The sequence below is a fragment of the Drosophila arizonae genome, chromosome X (genome assembly GCF_054131065.1).
Source record: "Drosophila arizonae isolate 15081-1271.41 chromosome X, UAZ_ARI_1.0, whole genome shotgun sequence".
NCBI lineage: Eukaryota > Metazoa > Arthropoda > Insecta > Diptera > Drosophilidae > Drosophila > Drosophila arizonae.
In genome coordinates, this window is record NC_142927.1 from 16,427,435 (window position 1) to 16,446,300 (window position 18,866).

At 38.8% G+C, this 18,866-nt stretch overlaps 7 protein-coding genes across 24 annotated transcripts in view; 3 read left to right on the forward strand and 4 right to left on the reverse strand.

Moving 5' to 3' along the window:
* Positions 1–5,337, forward strand: part of sd (TEA domain transcription factor 1 homolog scalloped) — an 82,062-nt gene extending 76,725 nt beyond the window's left edge. For all 8 annotated transcript variants that reach the window (XM_089474480.1, XM_089474478.1, XM_089474479.1 and 5 more), the window contains one exon: positions 8–5,337. The gene's annotated coding sequence lies outside the window, so the exon portion shown is untranslated. The remainder of the gene's footprint in view (positions 1–7) is intronic.
* Positions 240–4,645, reverse strand: LOC108619430 (suppression of retinal degeneration disease 1 upon overexpression 1). Of its 7 annotated transcripts, none has more exons than XM_089474485.1 (5): positions 4,438–4,645; positions 4,268–4,308; positions 1,338–2,030; positions 1,106–1,272; positions 240–1,036 (listed from the first exon to the last, which is right to left on the reverse strand). In XM_089474485.1, exons 3-5 carry the CDS (start codon positions 1,943–1,945, stop codon positions 936–938), a joined length of 876 nt encoding a protein of 291 aa, XP_089330611.1. In that variant the 5' UTR covers positions 1,946–2,030; positions 4,268–4,308; positions 4,438–4,645; the 3' UTR covers positions 240–935. The 7 variants fall into 7 exon arrangements, with proteins under 7 accessions (XP_089330611.1, XP_089330613.1, XP_089330612.1 ...); XM_089474487.1 differs by lacking the exons at positions 4,268–4,308; positions 4,438–4,645 and adding exons at positions 2,260–2,362; positions 2,502–2,707; XM_089474486.1 differs by lacking the exons at positions 4,268–4,308; positions 4,438–4,645 and adding exons at positions 2,276–2,362; positions 2,502–2,706.
* On the reverse strand, positions 5,068–6,290 carry Mgstl (Microsomal glutathione S-transferase-like). Of its 2 annotated transcripts, none has more exons than XM_018016008.2 (2): positions 6,128–6,290; positions 5,068–5,510 (listed from the first exon to the last, which is right to left on the reverse strand). In XM_018016008.2, the coding sequence occupies exons 1-2, from the start codon at positions 6,254–6,256 to the stop codon at positions 5,184–5,186; spliced, it is 456 nt and encodes a 151-aa protein (XP_017871497.1). In that variant the 5' UTR covers positions 6,257–6,290; the 3' UTR covers positions 5,068–5,183. The 2 variants fall into 2 exon arrangements, with proteins under 2 accessions (XP_017871497.1, XP_017871498.1); XM_018016009.2 differs by lacking the exon at positions 6,128–6,290 and adding an exon at positions 5,626–5,839.
* Positions 6,291–7,774: 1,484 nt separating this feature from the next.
* LOC108619433 (uncharacterized) lies at positions 7,775–11,734 on the forward strand. 2 transcript variants are annotated; one of them, XM_089474490.1, is made up of 3 exons: positions 7,775–8,271; positions 9,757–9,880; positions 9,953–10,786. In XM_089474490.1, exons 1-3 carry the CDS (start codon positions 8,239–8,241, stop codon positions 10,168–10,170), a joined length of 375 nt encoding a protein of 124 aa, XP_089330616.1. In that variant the 5' UTR covers positions 7,775–8,238; the 3' UTR covers positions 10,171–10,786. The 2 variants fall into 2 exon arrangements, with proteins under 2 accessions (XP_089330616.1, XP_017871500.1); XM_018016011.2 differs by lacking the exon at positions 7,775–8,271 and adding an exon at positions 8,291–8,595 and having other exon boundaries at positions 9,953–11,734.
* On the reverse strand, positions 10,699–13,568 carry Ntf-2 (nuclear transport factor-2). Of its 2 annotated transcripts, XM_018016014.2 has the most exons (5): positions 13,277–13,568; positions 12,602–12,673; positions 12,438–12,536; positions 12,112–12,323; positions 10,699–11,076 (listed from the first exon to the last, which is right to left on the reverse strand). In XM_018016014.2, the coding sequence occupies exons 1-4, from the start codon at positions 13,382–13,384 to the stop codon at positions 12,213–12,215; spliced, it is 390 nt and encodes a 129-aa protein (XP_017871503.1). In that variant the 5' UTR covers positions 13,385–13,568; the 3' UTR covers positions 10,699–11,076; positions 12,112–12,212. The 2 variants fall into 2 exon arrangements, with proteins under 2 accessions (XP_017871503.1, XP_017871502.1); XM_018016013.2 differs by lacking the exon at positions 12,112–12,323 and having other exon boundaries at positions 13,277–13,562.
* Positions 13,569–13,627: 59 nt separating this feature from the next.
* LOC108619424 (uncharacterized) lies at positions 13,628–15,373 on the forward strand. Its single transcript, XM_018015996.2, has 2 exons — positions 13,628–14,298; positions 14,364–15,373. The coding sequence occupies exons 1-2, from the start codon at positions 13,897–13,899 to the stop codon at positions 15,183–15,185; spliced, it is 1,224 nt and encodes a 407-aa protein (XP_017871485.1). The 5' UTR covers positions 13,628–13,896; the 3' UTR covers positions 15,186–15,373.
* LOC108619427 (N-acetylneuraminate lyase B-like) lies at positions 14,843–17,463 on the reverse strand. 2 transcript variants are annotated; one of them, XM_089474484.1, is made up of 4 exons: positions 17,099–17,463; positions 16,894–17,038; positions 16,425–16,816; positions 14,843–16,355 (listed from the first exon to the last, which is right to left on the reverse strand). In XM_089474484.1, exons 1-4 carry the CDS (start codon positions 17,193–17,195, stop codon positions 15,943–15,945), a joined length of 1,047 nt encoding a protein of 348 aa, XP_089330610.1. In that variant the 5' UTR covers positions 17,196–17,463; the 3' UTR covers positions 14,843–15,942. The 2 variants fall into 2 exon arrangements, with proteins under 2 accessions (XP_089330610.1, XP_017871491.1); XM_018016002.2 differs by having other exon boundaries at positions 14,843–16,358; positions 17,099–17,460.
* Positions 17,464–18,866: the final 1,403 nt, after the last annotated feature.

Consider the following 18,866-nt stretch of genomic DNA (forward strand, 5'->3'; position numbering starts at 1 on the left):
AATTTAGCTGGTATTGTATTTCAAATATGATAAGGAAGATGCGCCTGGAAAATATCATCACCAATTAGACGAGATAGTCAGCATAATCTTATTAGATATTTCGGGAGTTACATCGGATCTGGAACATTCAGCAGTTCTATGAACTGCTATACATCTAGAATATGAAGATACCCCATCAAGCCAATGACCATGCTACAGTCAAGTCCGGCCCCTTCACAAAGTACATACAACTTGAAACATTGCATTGCCATTAACTATAGTTTTTATTGTTACATATTACATATACACATACATATTGAACGCAAAAGCTAGAAACTGCGTAAAATTATTTCACTTGGACATCACGCGCACACATAAAGTTTATATAAATCAAATTGTCTTGTCGTTTTGTCTTTTCTTTTTACTGTTTGGATTGTTTGTTTCAAAATATGTTGTTTGCTTTGTTTTGAAAATATTTAAATTTTAATTTATACAATTCATATTCGTTACATATATATTATTATTTTCATTATCGCTTGCGTCCAAAAGTTCATTACGAAAGGATTCGTTTCTATGCACTGCGGGCTGAAGTTGAATTGTTTTGGCAATCCTATCAACGATGTTTTTAACTATAACTTGTAAAAGGTACAATTTCTAAATATCAAAAGGCGAAAAAAAATTGGGAAATTACGTTGAAGGGTTAAAAGTTGGTATTAAAATTGAAAGACAGCATGCCGTGAATTTACAAGGACACTAACTGCAAGAATCAAGCGCTTGGAGGCTGCTCACTCAATGAATTTTTGAGGATTTCTCTGTTCGGGGTATTTCTTTGTTTTGTTGTTGTTGTCGTTTGCCAATTTTAGTGTTCTTGATGTTGTTTGCATTAGTTGGTGATTTCCTTATTGCTGTAGCGGAGCCTGTTCTGTTAATTGAAAAGCTGCGTTGCCCAGAGATTGCTAGGCAAACAGTAGCCAGCCGATGCATAGAAAGGCGAGATACAAAAACAGTCTGGACAGCGTCTGCTCATCGTCGTACTGTGTGGTACCGCGATTAGCAGCTGCAAATGAAAAGTGCACCAGTTAGTAATATAATTATTTAAGGCAATATCCAATATATGCATACTCACCTGCTGGCCGCGGCTCGCCAAAGTTAAGTGATGATGTAAAGAAACCAAAGGGAAAAGCACCAATGCCGAATGATACATGGAAGCTATCACCAAAACCAAACCCCGGGAAGCCAGGCGCTGGCTCGGGCTCTGAGCGCTGCCCGGCAGGACGCGGCGGCACCTTATTGCTGCAGAGCACAAAAGAAATGGATAATTGCAATTGCATGAATGTGAGCCGTTACGTTGCACGTACCGTGGATCCTCTTGGCGTGTGCTATTGCGACCATAAAGTGGTATGACTTTGTCCTTGTCAACGGCTGCCTTGCAAACGGGGCAGAGCTTGCGATTTGGCCGTGTTAGCAGCCACTGATGCAAGCAGGGCCAGCAGAAGAGATGGCCGCACATGCTGACCACCGCATCCTTTGCCGTATCCAAGCATATATTGCACTCGTACAGTGATTCCTCGTTTTGTTCCTTGTCGTTGCTGTTGTTGTTGCTGCCATCAGTGGGTGGAGTTGCTGTTGCTGATGCAGATGCTGCTGCTGCTGCTGCTGCTGTTGTTGTTGTTGATGTTGACGACGATGGGTTCGCCTCATTTGCAGCCGACCCATTCAGATCTGCAATATTGCCGCTGGCCAGGGCGCTGCCCGTGAATGAATATGATGTTGACCTATGGCGCAGCTCCGATGTGGACTCAGCGGGTTTCTTGGCCCAGCCAATGTTGTCAGTGTCCACACGCTCCATGGCATTGTTGTTGTCGTTGCCATTGTCATTGCTGCCGGCATCTGATGATGTGCTAGGCAATTCTGGGGCAGTGGCCAACTGTGGCTCGCCAACCATAGTGGCTGTTGCCGCTTCCATATCCCACACTCTGTATTTACTTAACAAATATACCGCAAGACTTTAGTGGTTGATGGCTTGCTCAAACGTCCCTTAAGCGTGTGATCTAAATTTAAACAAAATATATAAGAAAACACAATTTAGTAAATGCATTTAAAAGCAAGCCGTTTCCAGAATAAAACACAACAGAAGCGAACACAGCGTGGCAATTATAGATATCGTTCACCTGGTGTGAACCCACAACTGCAGCTAATTGGAAATGCCATATATATACGTGTATATGTATGTGTCTGCGTCTGTGTGTGTGTGTGTGTGTGTGTTAGTTGAAAACATACAAATACACTGAAATACCCAATCAATAGTCTACACGTTCCTCAACATAAGCGCCAAATGCTAGACGTCGCCCAGAGAATTAGTGGAATCCGTTCAGATGCGTTACTTGTAATTATTATTTAATTCAAAAAAAAATACTGTTTAGAATTTATGCCAAAATGTAACTTCAATTTTATAATGAAACTACAGATGTGACACTGGCCAACATAACTGCTAGATTCTATATGTATGTATTGAGACTAACCTAAAATAAAGCACCGACTACTGAGACTTAAATAAAAACATATGCTAGCCAGCTTGAAGTCCGTTTGAAAAACATTTGCCTGGTCAAGTTTCAATAGCTAACTGAACATTAGATTAAGCACAGACATACGGAACACATATGTGCATACATATGTACATACAAACATACGTACATTGGCACTCAACTGAATAGGTTAGATTCTGAAGGTTTAACACGTTATAATACTTTAAGCAAATTAATCCCCCTTTTTGATAAAATATATTTTTTTATTATAGAAAAATTAATAATTTATGATCAACAAATTTCAGCTATGCTAATTTTCATTTTATGATTTTTATTAATTTTTTTTTTTTTTCATTTGTATCATCTGAATAATTATAGAAATCTTACTTTAAATTGTAATTGAAGTTGTGATTGTAAAGAGCTAATTTGTGTGGTAACATTAAAAATCATTATTAATTATTATTTGTAAAGTGTACCGTAAAATACCTTGAATGAGAGTTAAATAACAAAAAAAAAATATATTTATAGTTTTATTGAATTTAAGTCAAAACACTACCTAACAAGATTGGGTACAATCAAAATATAATAACATTTTTCTGTAATAGCGGAAATTAGGCGAAAAGATGTGCTACAAGGGCTTTTGAAAAAAGACCTGAACCTATTCAGCTGAGCGGCACTGTATATCGCATGTCATTCGCTACGCATGTTTATCGCAGCAAACGTAATCAAAGGTAATTGTGCGGTACTTAAGTTGAATTCATATGTAAACATGTGTGTACATGCACAGATATGTAGATGTAAGCGAGTATAGGTGTGCCTATGTACATCACAGATGCATTTGTCTCTGTACTGTCACAGTAAACAGGTGCAAAGGTATGCAATTTGACTGCACAACACACAAACGCATTAAACGCATGTGAAACTATTAATATTTTGCAAATTGACAAACTAATTTCGGCATGACTAGCAGTTGTCCTCTGATTAATATCAATATTTTGACTAGAAATTCATACTAAAATTCGACTTTCACTCCAGAACTTTCAATTGCGCGTTAAACATGCTAAAGTACAGAGCGAAGGGTCCAAAGATTGTATACAATTAATATTATGATTATTAAAACAAGCTAGATCGAGATCAGACAGACGGAGAGAGGAAGAGGAGATAATGAACATGATAATGATGAATCACGTGATGCTTTGATAACGACTACACCGGGAACTAGAAGTTTCAATCGACTCCGGATATCACAGCTGCGTACCTGATAGAACCTTAAGCAGTGCTGCTGTTGCTACTGTTGCTGTTGCTGTTCTCTAATGCTTTTCAAATTGTGCAAACAAAAACAAACATGCATGTATGTATGCATGCACATACGTACGTATGTAAATATATAAAAGGCAGAGCCGCCAGGCAAGCTTTCAGCAACTATGGGCGTACTTTGCATCTAACGTACATATATGTATATGTACATACGTGACTTTTTACATGTGTATTTGCCATACGTAAATACACGAAGCATTGCACGTCTGTGTGTGTGAGTATGTATGGTGCATACGAATGTAGCAATGCCCTATCAGATGAGCAGGCACAAACACATACATATACAAATACATGTGCAAAAAAGAACACGCACATACACATACACATATGTGTAAATACACACACGCACACAGGCGCAAATCCATGTATTTTCTACGACACTGTTATTGTTTGATTGTTTTGGTCAAACTGCCACACAAATAGTTTTTGCAATATTTGGCACTCACATGAAATTCCATTTACCGCGTCACACGACTCTTTGATTTAACTGTAAAGATTTTTAATAACTTGCTAAAGCTACATATGTGTTTATTTTGATTTTCCTCAAGGCGAAACTGGTTGGGCCTGGCATACTATGAAAAAACATATGTACAAGTACACACATACATATACATACCTTTTAGTAGCGTATCATATGCCCACGTAATTTATTTGGATTATTACAATATGTGTATATAGAACTGACACTTTGGCGACTAATTATATTACATTCAATATCATTAAAACTAATCCGTATTGCTCGCAAAAAAAAAAAAAAATATTAAGTGGTCAGAACCACAGCGATACCGATATACTTATAATTTGACTGGCGGCGACAATCGAGAAAGCGCTGTTGAATACATCGATATATAATTATTAGCACTTATATCGATAAGTAAAAAGCTATTGCGATAAGATATCGATATGTGGAAAAATAACCATAAAAGCGATATATTTGCATATATTTTTTTCCAAATGAATATTAATTACTGTTAATGATGAAATGCAATAATAATATCGTTTAAATCTCATGGGACACTAAAAATACAAGTCGCTAAGATTTGTCACCTTTCAACCTTTGGACCCACCTTCCAACTAGTTTTAAAACACTAGTTTTGATTAGGTACTTGTGATTTATCGATAAGATATGATGGTGCGATATTTTCCGTTCCCAATTTTAACATTCAATTTTATTTTTTGTAATAATAATAACCGCTTTATATGTGTCAAGCGGTGGAGAAAATTATAATGAAATACAAGAAGACTGTACAATATGTATAAAATTTTAATATATTGGCCGTTAAATATAAACAATTTACACTTGGCGCTATTTCGTATATAAAAAGGCTCTGTCTAAGCTAAGGCGACAATTATTGTCAACAATTAAAACGCAGCAGCCGCGATAACTTGGAAGGCCATGTAAGCGGTAGCAATCAGTGCCACAAAGAAGGAAAGCGCACGTGCGGGCTGAGGCACCACGACAACGGCATAAACCAGGGTATGGACAATGCGTGAGATGCCAACAGCACGGAACAGATTGATGGCCAGAAAGGCGCTGGGGTTCGTTAGTGTGTAGAGCAGGCCGATAGCGAAGAAGGGCAGAATGTTCTCCAGATCGTTGCGATGCGCACGGCGCACACGCTCCACATTGGGGTCATCGAATTTAACCTTCAACTTCGGTGACATCAAATCCTCCGGATTGGCGAATGTCTAGGGAGCCAAGCGAAATAGCAACAACAATAATTGATAAATGCTCTCATAATCTATGCACTTTCACCTGCTGACCGGACTTTGACCTGGTAGCAACGGCTCCACTCTAGCTTACCTTGGTCTTGAAACGTTGGATGGCCGTAAGCAAAGACATGCCCAACATTTTGACCACCAACACACCGGCCCAGAACGTAAAGCTCTTGAACACCGGGTTGCTTAGGGTAAGCAGTTCTAGACTCATCTTTCCAATTTGATTTATTTACACGTTTTGCCAACTAACAGTGACTGAACCGCTTTCGTGCGTTGCAAACTATCAACTGGCGTGAGCGCTGCCTATATTCTTATTATATGCATGTGCGTAGGTATGTACATATATGTACGTATGTATGTATGTATATGCCGGCGTATGCTCCGCTCTTTTGCGCGCCTTTCTCTATCTCTCTCTATACTTCTCTCCTGTGCTCTCTCGCACTCTCTATCGCTTGTACGCTTATGTAGAAAGCGCCGAGTCAGACTGACACTATCAAAACAAAAAGAGCGCACATACACACACACACACACATACATAAAAATATATATACATATGTATATGTATGCATGTACATATATAAACTTACCAAAGTTATAAATCGCATAAGGCCGGTAAATAGGCTCATCGCAAACATTTTAAGCACCAACAGCGCCGTCCAGCCGATATAGCAGCGGAACACCTCATTTTCCAGCGAGATTAGCTCGAATTGCAGCATTGTTTCGGCTTGACATTCACTTGACGATTGTCTCGCATTCTATAGCCTAGCCCCAACTATATGCTATATATGTATGTATGTATGTATCGATGCACTATGCACTTACATTTCTCGTGGGATGTCAATTCAATTCTACCGACAGCTTATCGGCATAATCTTAACTAAACAATTACTAAATATACGATTCATAAATGAACCGGTTTCGCTAGCCCCCTAAAGACATGTGTAACAGAGTCAGTAATATATGTACATACATACATATCTGTTTATATGTTCTTTGTTTACATTTAACCCTTGTCGAACTGGAAGATTGTTAGACTTCATAATTCAAAATCAATAAATATTAATTAACAATAAATTAGTTCACGATATATAAACAACGTCAAGTCCTATTACACTTTATTTAAAAAAAAGTTAGGTAAACCCTATTTTAGAGTATACCTCTAATGTTACTAACGTCCCATTTGCACATCAGAGCGATTAAATGAATTGACAAAAGCTCAAATAAAAAAATAAAAATTACTGTAATTGCCGTGAATTGAAAACAAAAAGCGAATAATTTTCAAATTAGCCCAGATGCAACGATTTGGCGGGGGGCCTAGTATTAGTATAGAAATGCTGACAGCTCTAAAATTACTTACATGCACATTTAGTTGAACGGCATTACGTGAGAGATCATTTAAAATTGCAAATAGAATCGGTGCTGATTAAATTTCAAAATAAATAAATTATTAAGCTATGTGCAATGCAAAAGTCTAGTTTACATGAAGTAAACTTCATCATATCAAGTATTACGTGACTCTGATCATGACGCACTCAGATAAAGTCTTATAGTGCATATAAGTCCTTCAATTGACGTTTTTCCCTTAAAGGTGTTATGATAATTTTATACAGCTTATAAGCATATGCGTATAAGACTTTGAATCAGGTTTATATATGAGTTTTGTACTAACAATTTCTGTGGGACTGCTCAAGCTTAGCTTATAAATACGCTTGTACAAACTCGTATTCTCTTTAGGATTTTATTAGACTGCTCTAGCTCACACTTATACGAACTCTTCTATTTCTTATAAGAATAGCCATTAGATCTTTAACTGGAAATATTTCCTTATGGAGCTTAAAACTCTGCTATTGCCTAGCTTATTAACCAGTTTAGACACTCTTATAAGGAATATAAGACTTTCAATCAGCTCTTGGTGTTATTCTCTTAAGCATTTTACAACACTGATCATGCAAGGCGAATGCGCTTATGCTAATTCTTATAAGTATAAGACTCAATCAGTTCTCTAAATGATGTTCTTTGCAAATTAAAAAAAAAAATAATTTTATAAGACTGCTCTAGTGTAGTTGTTATTAGTTCCTTTAAGTTTTTATGACACTGATCTAGCTCTAAGACAAACTCTTATAATATGTATAAGACTTTCAATTAGCTCTCTAATTCGAGTTTTCCCTTCATATACTCTGAAGTTAAGCCAGTTTTTATGACACATAACTTGTGGCTCGTTAACCTTTTTGTTTTATTTTGTTTAAAGATCAATGCATAATTGAAGAAAAAAAATTCGAATTGGAACTGACAAGCTCTGTTCAAAATGAACTCAAATTTGCAATTTCAGCGAATCTAGAGCATAGTTAAGATCTAGCCAGAGGACGGGCATGGCCCATGGCTACGGTGCTCTCATTCAAGAGACCTTCATCCGAATTTAGTGAACAAATTAAAAATGCCAACTTATGCGCGCAAAGCTCAGTTGCAGCTTAACTCAATCAGCTGCAAGTTTGCTTGAAATATTCCTAGTAGTTGTAGTTTTTGTTGTTGTTGTTGTCTTACTTAAACTAAAGTGCGCTGTAATCTCTCATCATAATCATCATCATCATCGTCATCAGAGTCAGCAGCAGCGTCTCCGCTTTTCATCACTGGACTGAGGCCCAGTTGTGGGTCTGTCAGCATTTTGCCAAAGAAAACCGCAGGCGAGCCGCTCTTCAGAATGAACTGCCTCTTCCTCCAACGATTCTTGAGTGTAATTAATTAATTTCGCGCTCATTTAACTATGCGCCCATTGTTTGCTGCTGCTAAACATAAAACATAATGTGCTGAATTTACATAACATACGGATGGGGCTGCAATTGCAGCTCAGTGATCGTTCCGCATTGGTCGTGCACGCGCGTCGCATTCAACTCGAATTCCGATCGCCCTGGGCGCAGGCTCTGCTCAAAGGATATCAGAAGGGAACACTTGAATTATTTTATTTTTTTTAATTTTGTTTTTTTTTGTTGTGCTTGTGCGTACAATGTCTCACGGTGAACGAAAAGGTCGCCTGAATGTGGTTAAATTTTTAGAATTGGTAAATCAATTTGAATTCTGTTGAAAGTGCAAACGAGCCATAAAAATGAAACAGTTAAACAAACTAAAATCTCATTACAATATAATTTTATGGTTTTACACTTGAACGCATAAGAGTGCTCTAGTCAGTGCCTGACTAGCAGATACCCTAACTGTTGTGCCGAATAGCTAACCAAAACTATATGGGAGTTGCAAAAGAACTCAAAGATATTAACTATATTAGCTCTGGTCTATAGAACCGTACCAGTTAGGCTTACTCAGTGCCTGACTAGCAGATACCCTAACTGCTGTGCCGAATAGCTAACCAAAACAGTATTTCAGTTCTAAAAGAACTCAAAGAACTTTGATAACTCTGGTCAATAGAACCGTATGAGCTAGGCTACATACACATGTATATAATAACAGTATTAGCTTTGCTATTGTAGAACAAAACTTGACTTGCTCGATCAGCTAAATGAGTATTTATGTGCGACATTCCAAGTCTCTAGTTGCTCAACCGTCAGGCTTATTATATACAATATGTAGTACTAAATTAACTCTGTTGCTGATTCGAATTTACATATATATAGGTTACAAGATCTTCTATAATAACCACTTTCAATGGATTCTCAGGGTCAACAGAAACATTGCCTCCTTATAAGAGGCTTCATGCGTATACACATACGTATAAAAGAAAAGTAGCTATAATCCCTATCGTGAAATACTATGTTCTTTAAATATTGTGTGATATGTATACAGTACACATACATATGTACCACACGTACATACCTATATTACACATACTCGCACTTATACAATACAATTATAAGCACACTTCAGTTAAATATACCTGCATATGTACGTGCTTCACTTTCAGTAAACAGGAGTTTTCTATTTCGTTTCTAGATGATCTTGCAGCTGATCGCAGCGCATGCTATTAGCTTTATATATGTGTATACTTGTACTTGTATTACATATACGTATGCATACCCTTATGCCATATAGAAAATATTATAAGTATACTTAAATTACACATACTTACATTTCAGTAAACAATCAGGAGTTTTCTATTTTCTATTTTCTAAATGATCTTGCAACTGAACTTAATATATAAGTTATATATATATTAACATTTCTAGACTAAACATTTCGCTCTGCTTCAATATTTTTTCTTGTTTTTTAGGCCTTTTCCGTTGCCTGCCTAGTGCTGCACTTCTATAGCTTTAACGATCGCGACATTATGACCTCGTTCATGGCGACGGGTACATTCACTGGGTATATTATCGTCGTCATAGGTGTGTTCGCAGGTAAGCCCCAATCAATCCGCATGCATGCATGAATCCATTGGCAGTCATTATCAATGCTTTTATGTCGTCCAGGCGTACTGATGCGTGCACCCATTCACAAACGCATCGACATCTTCTTCAGCGTTCTGGGCTGCGCCCTGTTTGTGGCTAGCGGGATCTTCATAATCGAGGCCTGGGAGTTCTCGTTTCGTACACGCACCCGGGATCTGGCGCTGATCAAGGCATCACTGTCCATTGTGAATGGTGTGCTGTTTGGCTTCGATGCGATCTTTACATTTCGGGATAAATAATAGCTATCATGATCAACAGACCCCCACCCACCCACATTTGACGCTGCATTTACAATCGTATTATACTTAAGAGACAGATACTTTCTGCATGCATACATGCATACATACATACATACATACATACATGTTAGTTATGAAATCATAAATAATGTGTGACAAATGTAAAAGTAAGGCAAAAACAAAAATTAGGAAAAGGGACTTTGCTCTATTGCTAATACATAATTTGTTTTTATTCTTTTCACTTTGCTTTTAAATAGTTTTTACAATTTTGTGTGCAATTTCATGTCAATAAAAAAATATACATGTGTATAATATATATATAAGCCCGCATTGTGCATTAAAGGTGATTACAATTAGGCTAAACACACACAATACACACATACACACACAACACACAATCAAACACAGAGAGTGAGTGAGTGAGAGCGCGCGAGAGAGAGAGAGGGAGACACGCCCTCACTTGTAGCGGTACATCAATTAGCTGCTGACATGGAAATTCATGAAAAGTAGCTTGGATGCGTTTATACATTGTTAAAGTAGTTAGATTTAAATTTTTATTGTGTTTGCTTTGTTTTTGCTTTTGTTGGTTTTCCATGATTCATTGACGTGAGAAAAATATGCACGTCGTCTTAAGTCATCATCACCATCATCATCATCGTGTTCTGGGGGCATCTTTGGATGTTGTTGTTGTTGTTGATGTTGCTGCTGCTGTTGTTGCTGCTCTGAGTTGTTCTGGCGTTGTTGTTGTTGTTGTTGTTGTTGATGTTGATGTTGATGTTGTGTTGCGTTGTCTTAGGCAGAATTGTGTATGTTAAGGCGGAAAATATCATGAGCAACGAAATAGGTACCGGCATTGGCTTTCAACACAAACACCTGAGAGAAAGCGTGTGGAGGATCGTCGTCGCACTGTAATTCGATTGAAAATGCATTCACATTATATAATATGTCAGCAGTATATATATATATATTATAGCAATATTATAAAGAGCAATAATTGCGTATCATGTGTGCGGATCAATACGTGCACAAAGATTCAACAAATTAGAAATTAAGAAGATTGATTAGAAGAAATTTGAAGGAGCAAAACAAAGTTGGGAACAGATAAATAGACCAAATATACGCCGCATGAATGAATGGATATCTTCGGTGCACCGAAGCTCAAATACTCTTGCAGGAAATTTAAATCAACTATATCTCATGTACACTATGGACTTGCATATTGATATCGCATATATAAACAAGAACTTGATCTTCGACTATTCACTGAGTCCACTACATAAATAAGCTGATACGATAACATTTTTGTCATTCTATATTCTAAATAAATCATATAAGACGATAATATACATATATGTATGTATATATTTATATATTGCTTGCTATTCATTTACATTGATAGTCCACTCTTGTACAAAAAATAGAAGCTTCTATTTAACAATTTTAAAATACAGTATAATATATATACAGTATCATTGATCCGCTTTGATCATAACGATCTCATCAACTTGTATCCGGAAGCCACGCACTCGACAACTTGACTGCAAGGACACTTCATCCACATTAACTGATCCGAGGCGAAAAGTGCATAGAAGAAGCATCGCCGCGTAATAGGTACCGTTAAAACCATGCCAATATTTGTTAATACTTTCAACAATAGCAATGACAATAACCTGCCTGTAGAGTAGAGCATAATGATCGCATATTGGCGCATCCGGCGACAGGATGGATACAGCTATAGTTAGGTCTGTCTATGTATGAGTGCATATATGTATATGTTTGTATTTATGTACACAAATTGTTGTTTTGTATGCGAGTAGTGTGTGTTGATTGTTAGCATGGTTCAATAGAACAGTTATACCAAAAATATTTAACTCATTTAGTAGTAGGTCAATGTGGCAGTTAACTTTTTGTTACGATTAGATGCAACAGAATGCTGTTTACTTTGCCTGGCCAGGATCGCTCTCTGAGTGTGATTTTGATTGTTGTTGTTGCTGTTGTTGTTTGCTGTAGCTGTTGCATTCGGTCGAGCTGATTGCGATTGGCTACACATTGTGCAGCGCAAGCCTAAAGATGTCGTGCTGCACAAAGAAGCTAACGCCCACAGGTTTCAGTACAAAGGTCTGAATATACGCATGCGGCTGATCCTCATCGGTCTGCATCAATATAGTCATATATGTATATATATATAGTTTCATATATATATGCAAACCTTCTTTATATATATATATATATCGTTTTAATGCTCAAAGCTCTCATATGGTTCTCACCTGTAGTCGTCCGAGGACATTTATCAAAACACCACCATCAAATGTGGGCTGCGAATCTACCGTTGTAATTACTCGAGTGATCTTTTGGAAAGTGAGGCTCTATATTACCAAAGAAAGAAACAGAAGATAAAACATCGTTTGCATTTCAATTTAGCATTACTCACCTGGACTTTCTCAAGTATTTTTGGCGCTCCTTGGATTTGGTGTCCTTCGAAAGTCATAAAGGACTCCGTTGCCTGGGAAAATGAAATGAGAAACATTTATAAAAATTCGATTAGTTTGTGAGTGTGTGTGTGTGTGTGCGCGTGTATGTGTGAGTTTGTGCATATACATATACAGCAATGTATATATATATATATATATATTTATATATTTGTATATATATACACACACACACATACGAATTATGCATACAACATGACTATTCGTGCAAATTTAGCATATATGAAGACGTCTGTGTCTATGTATATGTATGCGTGTGTGTGTCATACTTTTATATGGGAAATTTCGAGAAAGCCACATTATACCCTAACCTGTGCACACATATACATGTCTGGTATTTATTTAATTATTGAACAGCATTTTTAGAGCGGCGAAAATCACGAAATAATCATTTGCGCGCTCTTTTTATCGGTGCGAGCAAGAATTATGCTCTAGGCATTTTTGTCAAGGGCGCCATGCGCGTCACCTCTGCGACTGGGAACAATAATATTGCCCTTGCTCGTGTACATACATACATATATGGCAGCCAATGATGTAGAGTGTGTATGCTGCTTAGGTTCCCTATCGAAATTAAATAGCCAAAGAGTTTCCATTGCCCAATGTGGGACGCCACTTACACTGTAAAAGTTTACCACATTGGCGCGGTTCGCCGGGTCGTCAAATATGCCATAATATTGCTGAACAAAGCCTTTACCAATATCTTCGTATTGTGGATTTAGTGCCATTTTGTTGATGAATTATTTAGTTAATTATAATTGGAAGTCTTGACTATAATTTGAGGCTAACTATACAGCTTATCAGATATTTTGGTTGACTTTATGAAACTAAGAGACACAGAAAACGCGAGACACGGCGAAAGTGTGACCAATAGCGAGCACCACCTACATTCGCATTTAATTTTCTTTTCAACATAATTCAATTGTTTCGATTATTCGATTATAAACTAAAAACATCGATAAGCAACTAAAAAGTGTGTTGGTTAAAAACAAAAATAAATTGATACTGCAATAATTGGGCTAGTCTCCATACTATATTTACTTTTGGATTTGTTTCTGTTTTTTTTTTATTTGTTTTTTTTATTTTATTTTCATTAAAATTTTTCATACATACACATATGGAACGATGGAAAAGTCAATGTAATATTTGAGTTTAAAAGAACGGTAACACTGCAACACTCTGAATTCCAAACGGCTGTGCGTTTCGTGCGCAAAGCGATTAAAGAGGTTTTAGTGTTAAAATGTTAGCCTTAGCAAATCTTTCGCAACTTTGTCGTATTTGCCTGCGACATTTGCGCCAGCAGCAGCAACAGCAACAGTCACCAAATGCAACACCAGCCAGAGATACTCATTATTTGCAAAGGAACAAATCGAGCTACAATTCGAGGGCTCTTCCACACTTGGCAGAAATGTTGAATCAGTTTTTTGCCATTGACATTTTTCAGCAACCGGACACCTTTCCGCAGCAAATATGTGCACTTTGCTACAATGCCATGGAATACTTCCAGCAGCTATGCACCGTCGCCGAGCAGAGCAACGAGATGTTGAGGCACCTGGAACTGACCTTGATTGAGCAGCCAGAAGTTCCGATCCCAAATACAGGCGCTGATGCTCTTGCTGCGGATGCTGATGTTGATCACTCGGTTGGTATATACAAATCTTTACAGTTGAGTCAGCTAGTTTTAGGGCTGAGCTAGCGTTTTTGCAGTTGCCGCTTGTGAAAACGGAGCCCATGGAAGATGAAGCCGAACATCAACAAGAATACGATTTCGAGCACGACAGAGATGCCGATGCTGATGCTGGCTTAGATGCTGATGCCGATGCTTATGCTGATGCAGACGTCGATGTCGATCGCAGCCAGGCTTCAACAAATGATGATGAGACCGTCATGAGCAGCTGTGCAGCAACAGAGGAGGCAGAAGCAGAAGCGGAGGAGGCGGCAGCTGCGGCGGCGGTTGCTGCTGCCAACAAACGGAAGCTGCTCGCCTGCGAGCAGTGCGGCAAGCAGGTGTACAAGCTGCCTTATCTGGAGGCGCATATACGCAGCGTGCATGAGGGTCATCCGAAGCCGTTCCTCTGCCGCAACTGTGACAAAGCTTTCACACGATACGAACAACTGCGCTCGCATGTGCGCAACGTTCATCCGGCTGTGGCCGCTGCCACAAAGGTAGCCAGCGACGAGCTGGAGCTAATCTGTGAGCAATGCAATCGCCGATATAGCACCAAAAATGCGCTCGGTGAACACCTGAAACGGCATGCAAAGGAGAAGCCGCACATATGCGAACATTGCGGTGCTGCCAAGGTGACGCGCACCGAGCTGCTCACCCATCTGCGCATTCACAATCCGGACTGGGAGAAGTTCAAGTGCAAGCAATGTCCACAGCTCTTCCGGCACAAGAGCGCCATCAGCAGGCATGTGCGTGTCGTCCACGAGGGACAGCGACGCTTTCAGTGCGGCCATTGCCAGAAGAGATTCGGAACCCATGCCTCGCAGCTGCGGCACGAACGCCTGCACCTGGATAGATATTAATTTGATCAGAGCTAGTGTATTAATAACATTCCAAAAACTATGTTATGTATTTGTATTCGATTCCAATTTTGTAAAAACTGTATTCTACTTTGTTTTTAAACATTTTATTTACATCGAGCACATTGATTTATGCACAAAAAAGCAAAGCTCAGCTGCTTAGCAATAAAGCGAGCTTTAATTAACCTTAATTGTAAATGTTTTTATAACAGGCCATACATTCCTGTTATCCTGGATATCTGGTTAATCTTATACTTTAACAATTTCAACAGTCTTTGATTGTCATATAACTATGCCTTAACAATTATTTTTAATAGTCAAAACTCAACACTCTTTAGAACTGAAAATTCTGGGGAACTTAAGAAAATTTTTGTAAATTGTTGTACAATTTAATAGAAGTTTTATAGAGAAATATGTAAGACATATGTATTCCGGCTACCTTTTAGTCTGGCATACCTGACTATATTTAACATATATACATATATTTTTAAATATGTTTGTGTGTGCTTATTTATATTTGATATTGGAAAATATCTGGAATAGGGAAAGCCATAAAAACAAAATTTTTGATTTAGTTTCCATGACCTTCAGCCTTCAATCTCTATAGAGATCTACAGACATACCCCATTACCTATCTTGCTTCGAGTAATCAACAGAAATCAGTCCGTCCATCAGTCAATCGGTCCAGTCACCATAAAAGTTGCTGATACAATTTTGATACACAATATGCATTATTTGAACAGTTGAAGTGAAAGTGATCCTAGCGTATAATCCGTGCCGGGCCAGCGCAAAAGTTGCCAACTTGCCGTGAGCCGAACTCTTTGTTAAACCAATTCTTCATGGAAACCACCCAGTACTCCATTTGGCAGTCGTGCGTGTGTATTTCGATGAGTTGATTTAGCTCCCTCTGAACGTCCCTGGCCAGCTGCAGCTCGTTGTCGTCGAAGGCGTCGCAAATCCTGTGCACCAGATCGGGGCGAATGTTGACAACGACCAGACTGCTGCAATTGAAGCCGGACATGAGGCCGCTGGCCAGCAAGGCCGTGGATGCCAGCATGACGACACGTCCGAAGCGCAAACAGCGCTGACCCATCTCCAGATCGGCGCTGGCATAGTAAAGACCCATAAAATTCGGTATGCACTTTTCGGCCTTCGAGCAGAACTCAACCATATCTACTGCAAGGCAGATACAAGCATTACTACTCGGAGTCCTTGGCTTCTGCATTAGCAGCGGCAACTTACGCTCCACGCCCGTCATCGAGGGCATGTGGTAGTAGAAGAATGGTCGGGTTGGGCAACGACTGGAAACATTCAGGCAATATTGAACCAATTGATCCACATTGTGCGGACGATAGAAAAGCTCAGGTAGTGTGACAACGCCGCTAACGCGTACCAGCTCGGCGTGGGAGGCCAGCGAGAGGACATCGGGCAGCGGCGCTCCACCTACCTGAACCATTATCATCAGATTATGCCGGACGGCGGCACGCTGCCAATATTCGCAGTTCGCCTTGCGTTCGCGCACACGCATCATTGGACCCTCGCCGACGACGCCATTGATTAGGACTCCCGAAATCATTTGACTGCGTAGCCATTCCGCATACCGATTGATGGGACGCACGTCCAGAGATCTACGACTGCACCCACATACATATATATATACATTCATGTGCGTGTATATAGGTGTTTGTCGGCAGATGGTTTATAGACTCACTCATCGTCCTTGAAACAAGTAAAGACCGGGGCTAATAGTCCCTGAAATCTTGAATTGAATAACCCTGTTTCCTTGGACGGTGAAGTCGGTGTTGTAAGATCGCTTTCTGCTTGATCGTCGTCTTCTTCTTTTTCAGCCTCCCGCTCTACAGTGAGTTTTTAATTGTTTTATACTATGTATAGAAGAGCGATACGACATAGATTACCTGCAGTCGCTGGCAGTTGGGGCTCACTGATTCGGCTTTCCGATGATTGCGGGCCCTTTTCACGGTTTGCCTCCTCTGTCTTACGAAACCAGGCCATAGCGCCGGGTAGAGGCAAGTTGTCCAGGGCTACGATAAATTTTGATGAAATATTTGTTTGAATTGAGCGAAAAGTCGCAAACTGCGCAGTAAATAAACGTATTCATGTATGTATATCACTACAAAGTAGGTGCTGGTGCTAGCGCATATTCAAAGTTTGGCGGCATTTTCCGGTATGACCAAACATTGTTTACCAAAGCTTAAATATCGGTATACGTTACTGCTGAAAACAAAAACAGAACACTAATTTTATCTAACAGAGATAAAAATCGTTTGTCTTATGAGAATGATATTTACTATTTCTATAAATACAGGAAATTAAAATTATCCGTATCAAACTTATGCAGTCGATACCATTACTAGCCATAGCAATAAACAATGATTTTTTAAGAATCCTCGCAGGAAAAAACTAAATCTGATAAAACGCACCCCAATTTGTGTTTTTTTTTTTTTTTTTTTTGCTTGCGGCTAAATTGAAGACTGTTTAAATTTATTTGGTTATCTATCGATTGTTGACTGTTTTAATAACGATATTTTTGCATACCAATATATTCATGAACTAGAAATTGAACTACAATCGATACAAACTGTTTTACAAAAATCGATACTGCCTCATTGTGAAATCGTTCTCCGTAGTGAGCAGATCGGGTTCTCCGTGAAAATTCTTAGAAAAAAGAAAACAAATATATTTTTACTTTTCGTAACGGTGAGTGTGCCTTCACATTTATTTAATTTGTTATGTTAGCTGAATTTGTGTTGTGCTAAACGGTGAATGTGACAAGTTTAATACTATCAGCGGCGTAATTAGTGTGTGCAATAGCCTGTTGTTTTGGTTTTTTTTTTTTTTTTGTGGGGTGCTCCTATAGACGGCCGGCGGAGCACCACTTTTCCGTGCTAGCTTAGCTTTTTTATTTTAGTGGATACACACACTGCGCAACGATGGTGACTTCGTTTGCACGACGAATGCATGGGCACACTTTAGTGTGGTGTACTTGCGTTGTTGCCTTTTTCAAAATGGCGGCCATTGCAGACGAGTTGGAAGTAAAAAGTTTATAATAATTGCGAAATATTTATTTAATCCACCGAAATATTCGAGATCTGTTAATGTACTGATGGGGAAAGGAGTGCGCATATGTTTATGTTTTTGTTCTGTTCGTCTGATTTATGTTGTAGTATCTTAAAGCTGACTTCCAGTATTTTGATTATTGTTATTTTTGACTCAATTGTATGTATGTGTGCATACTGACGGACACACGTACACATGCAAACACTCGTTTTGTGACACATGCGCATCAGCATTTAAACGTGAGCTTGTACGTGCCTATATACATATACATTTGTGTGTGTGTGTGTGTGTGTCAGTTGTTTTTCTTCAAGTTTCGTTTTGTTTCGCATTTGTGAGCAATATAGCGGGCCAATTACTGAAATTTTGATGTCTGTACACGCGCATACATATGTAAGCATTTGCTCTTAAGATGTGCAGCTGCTTCACATACAAACACGCACAAATATATGACGTTGCTTTGCGCGCGTTAAATGCGAACGACGCAATTTTCGTTTAGGCACCTTTCGCTCCCTGTTTACAGCTCTCCCTCTCGCTCTCTCTTTATGTTTTATCTATTGCTATTGCTAATAACGCGTTGTTTGCGCCTAATGCGCAATATTGCCAGCC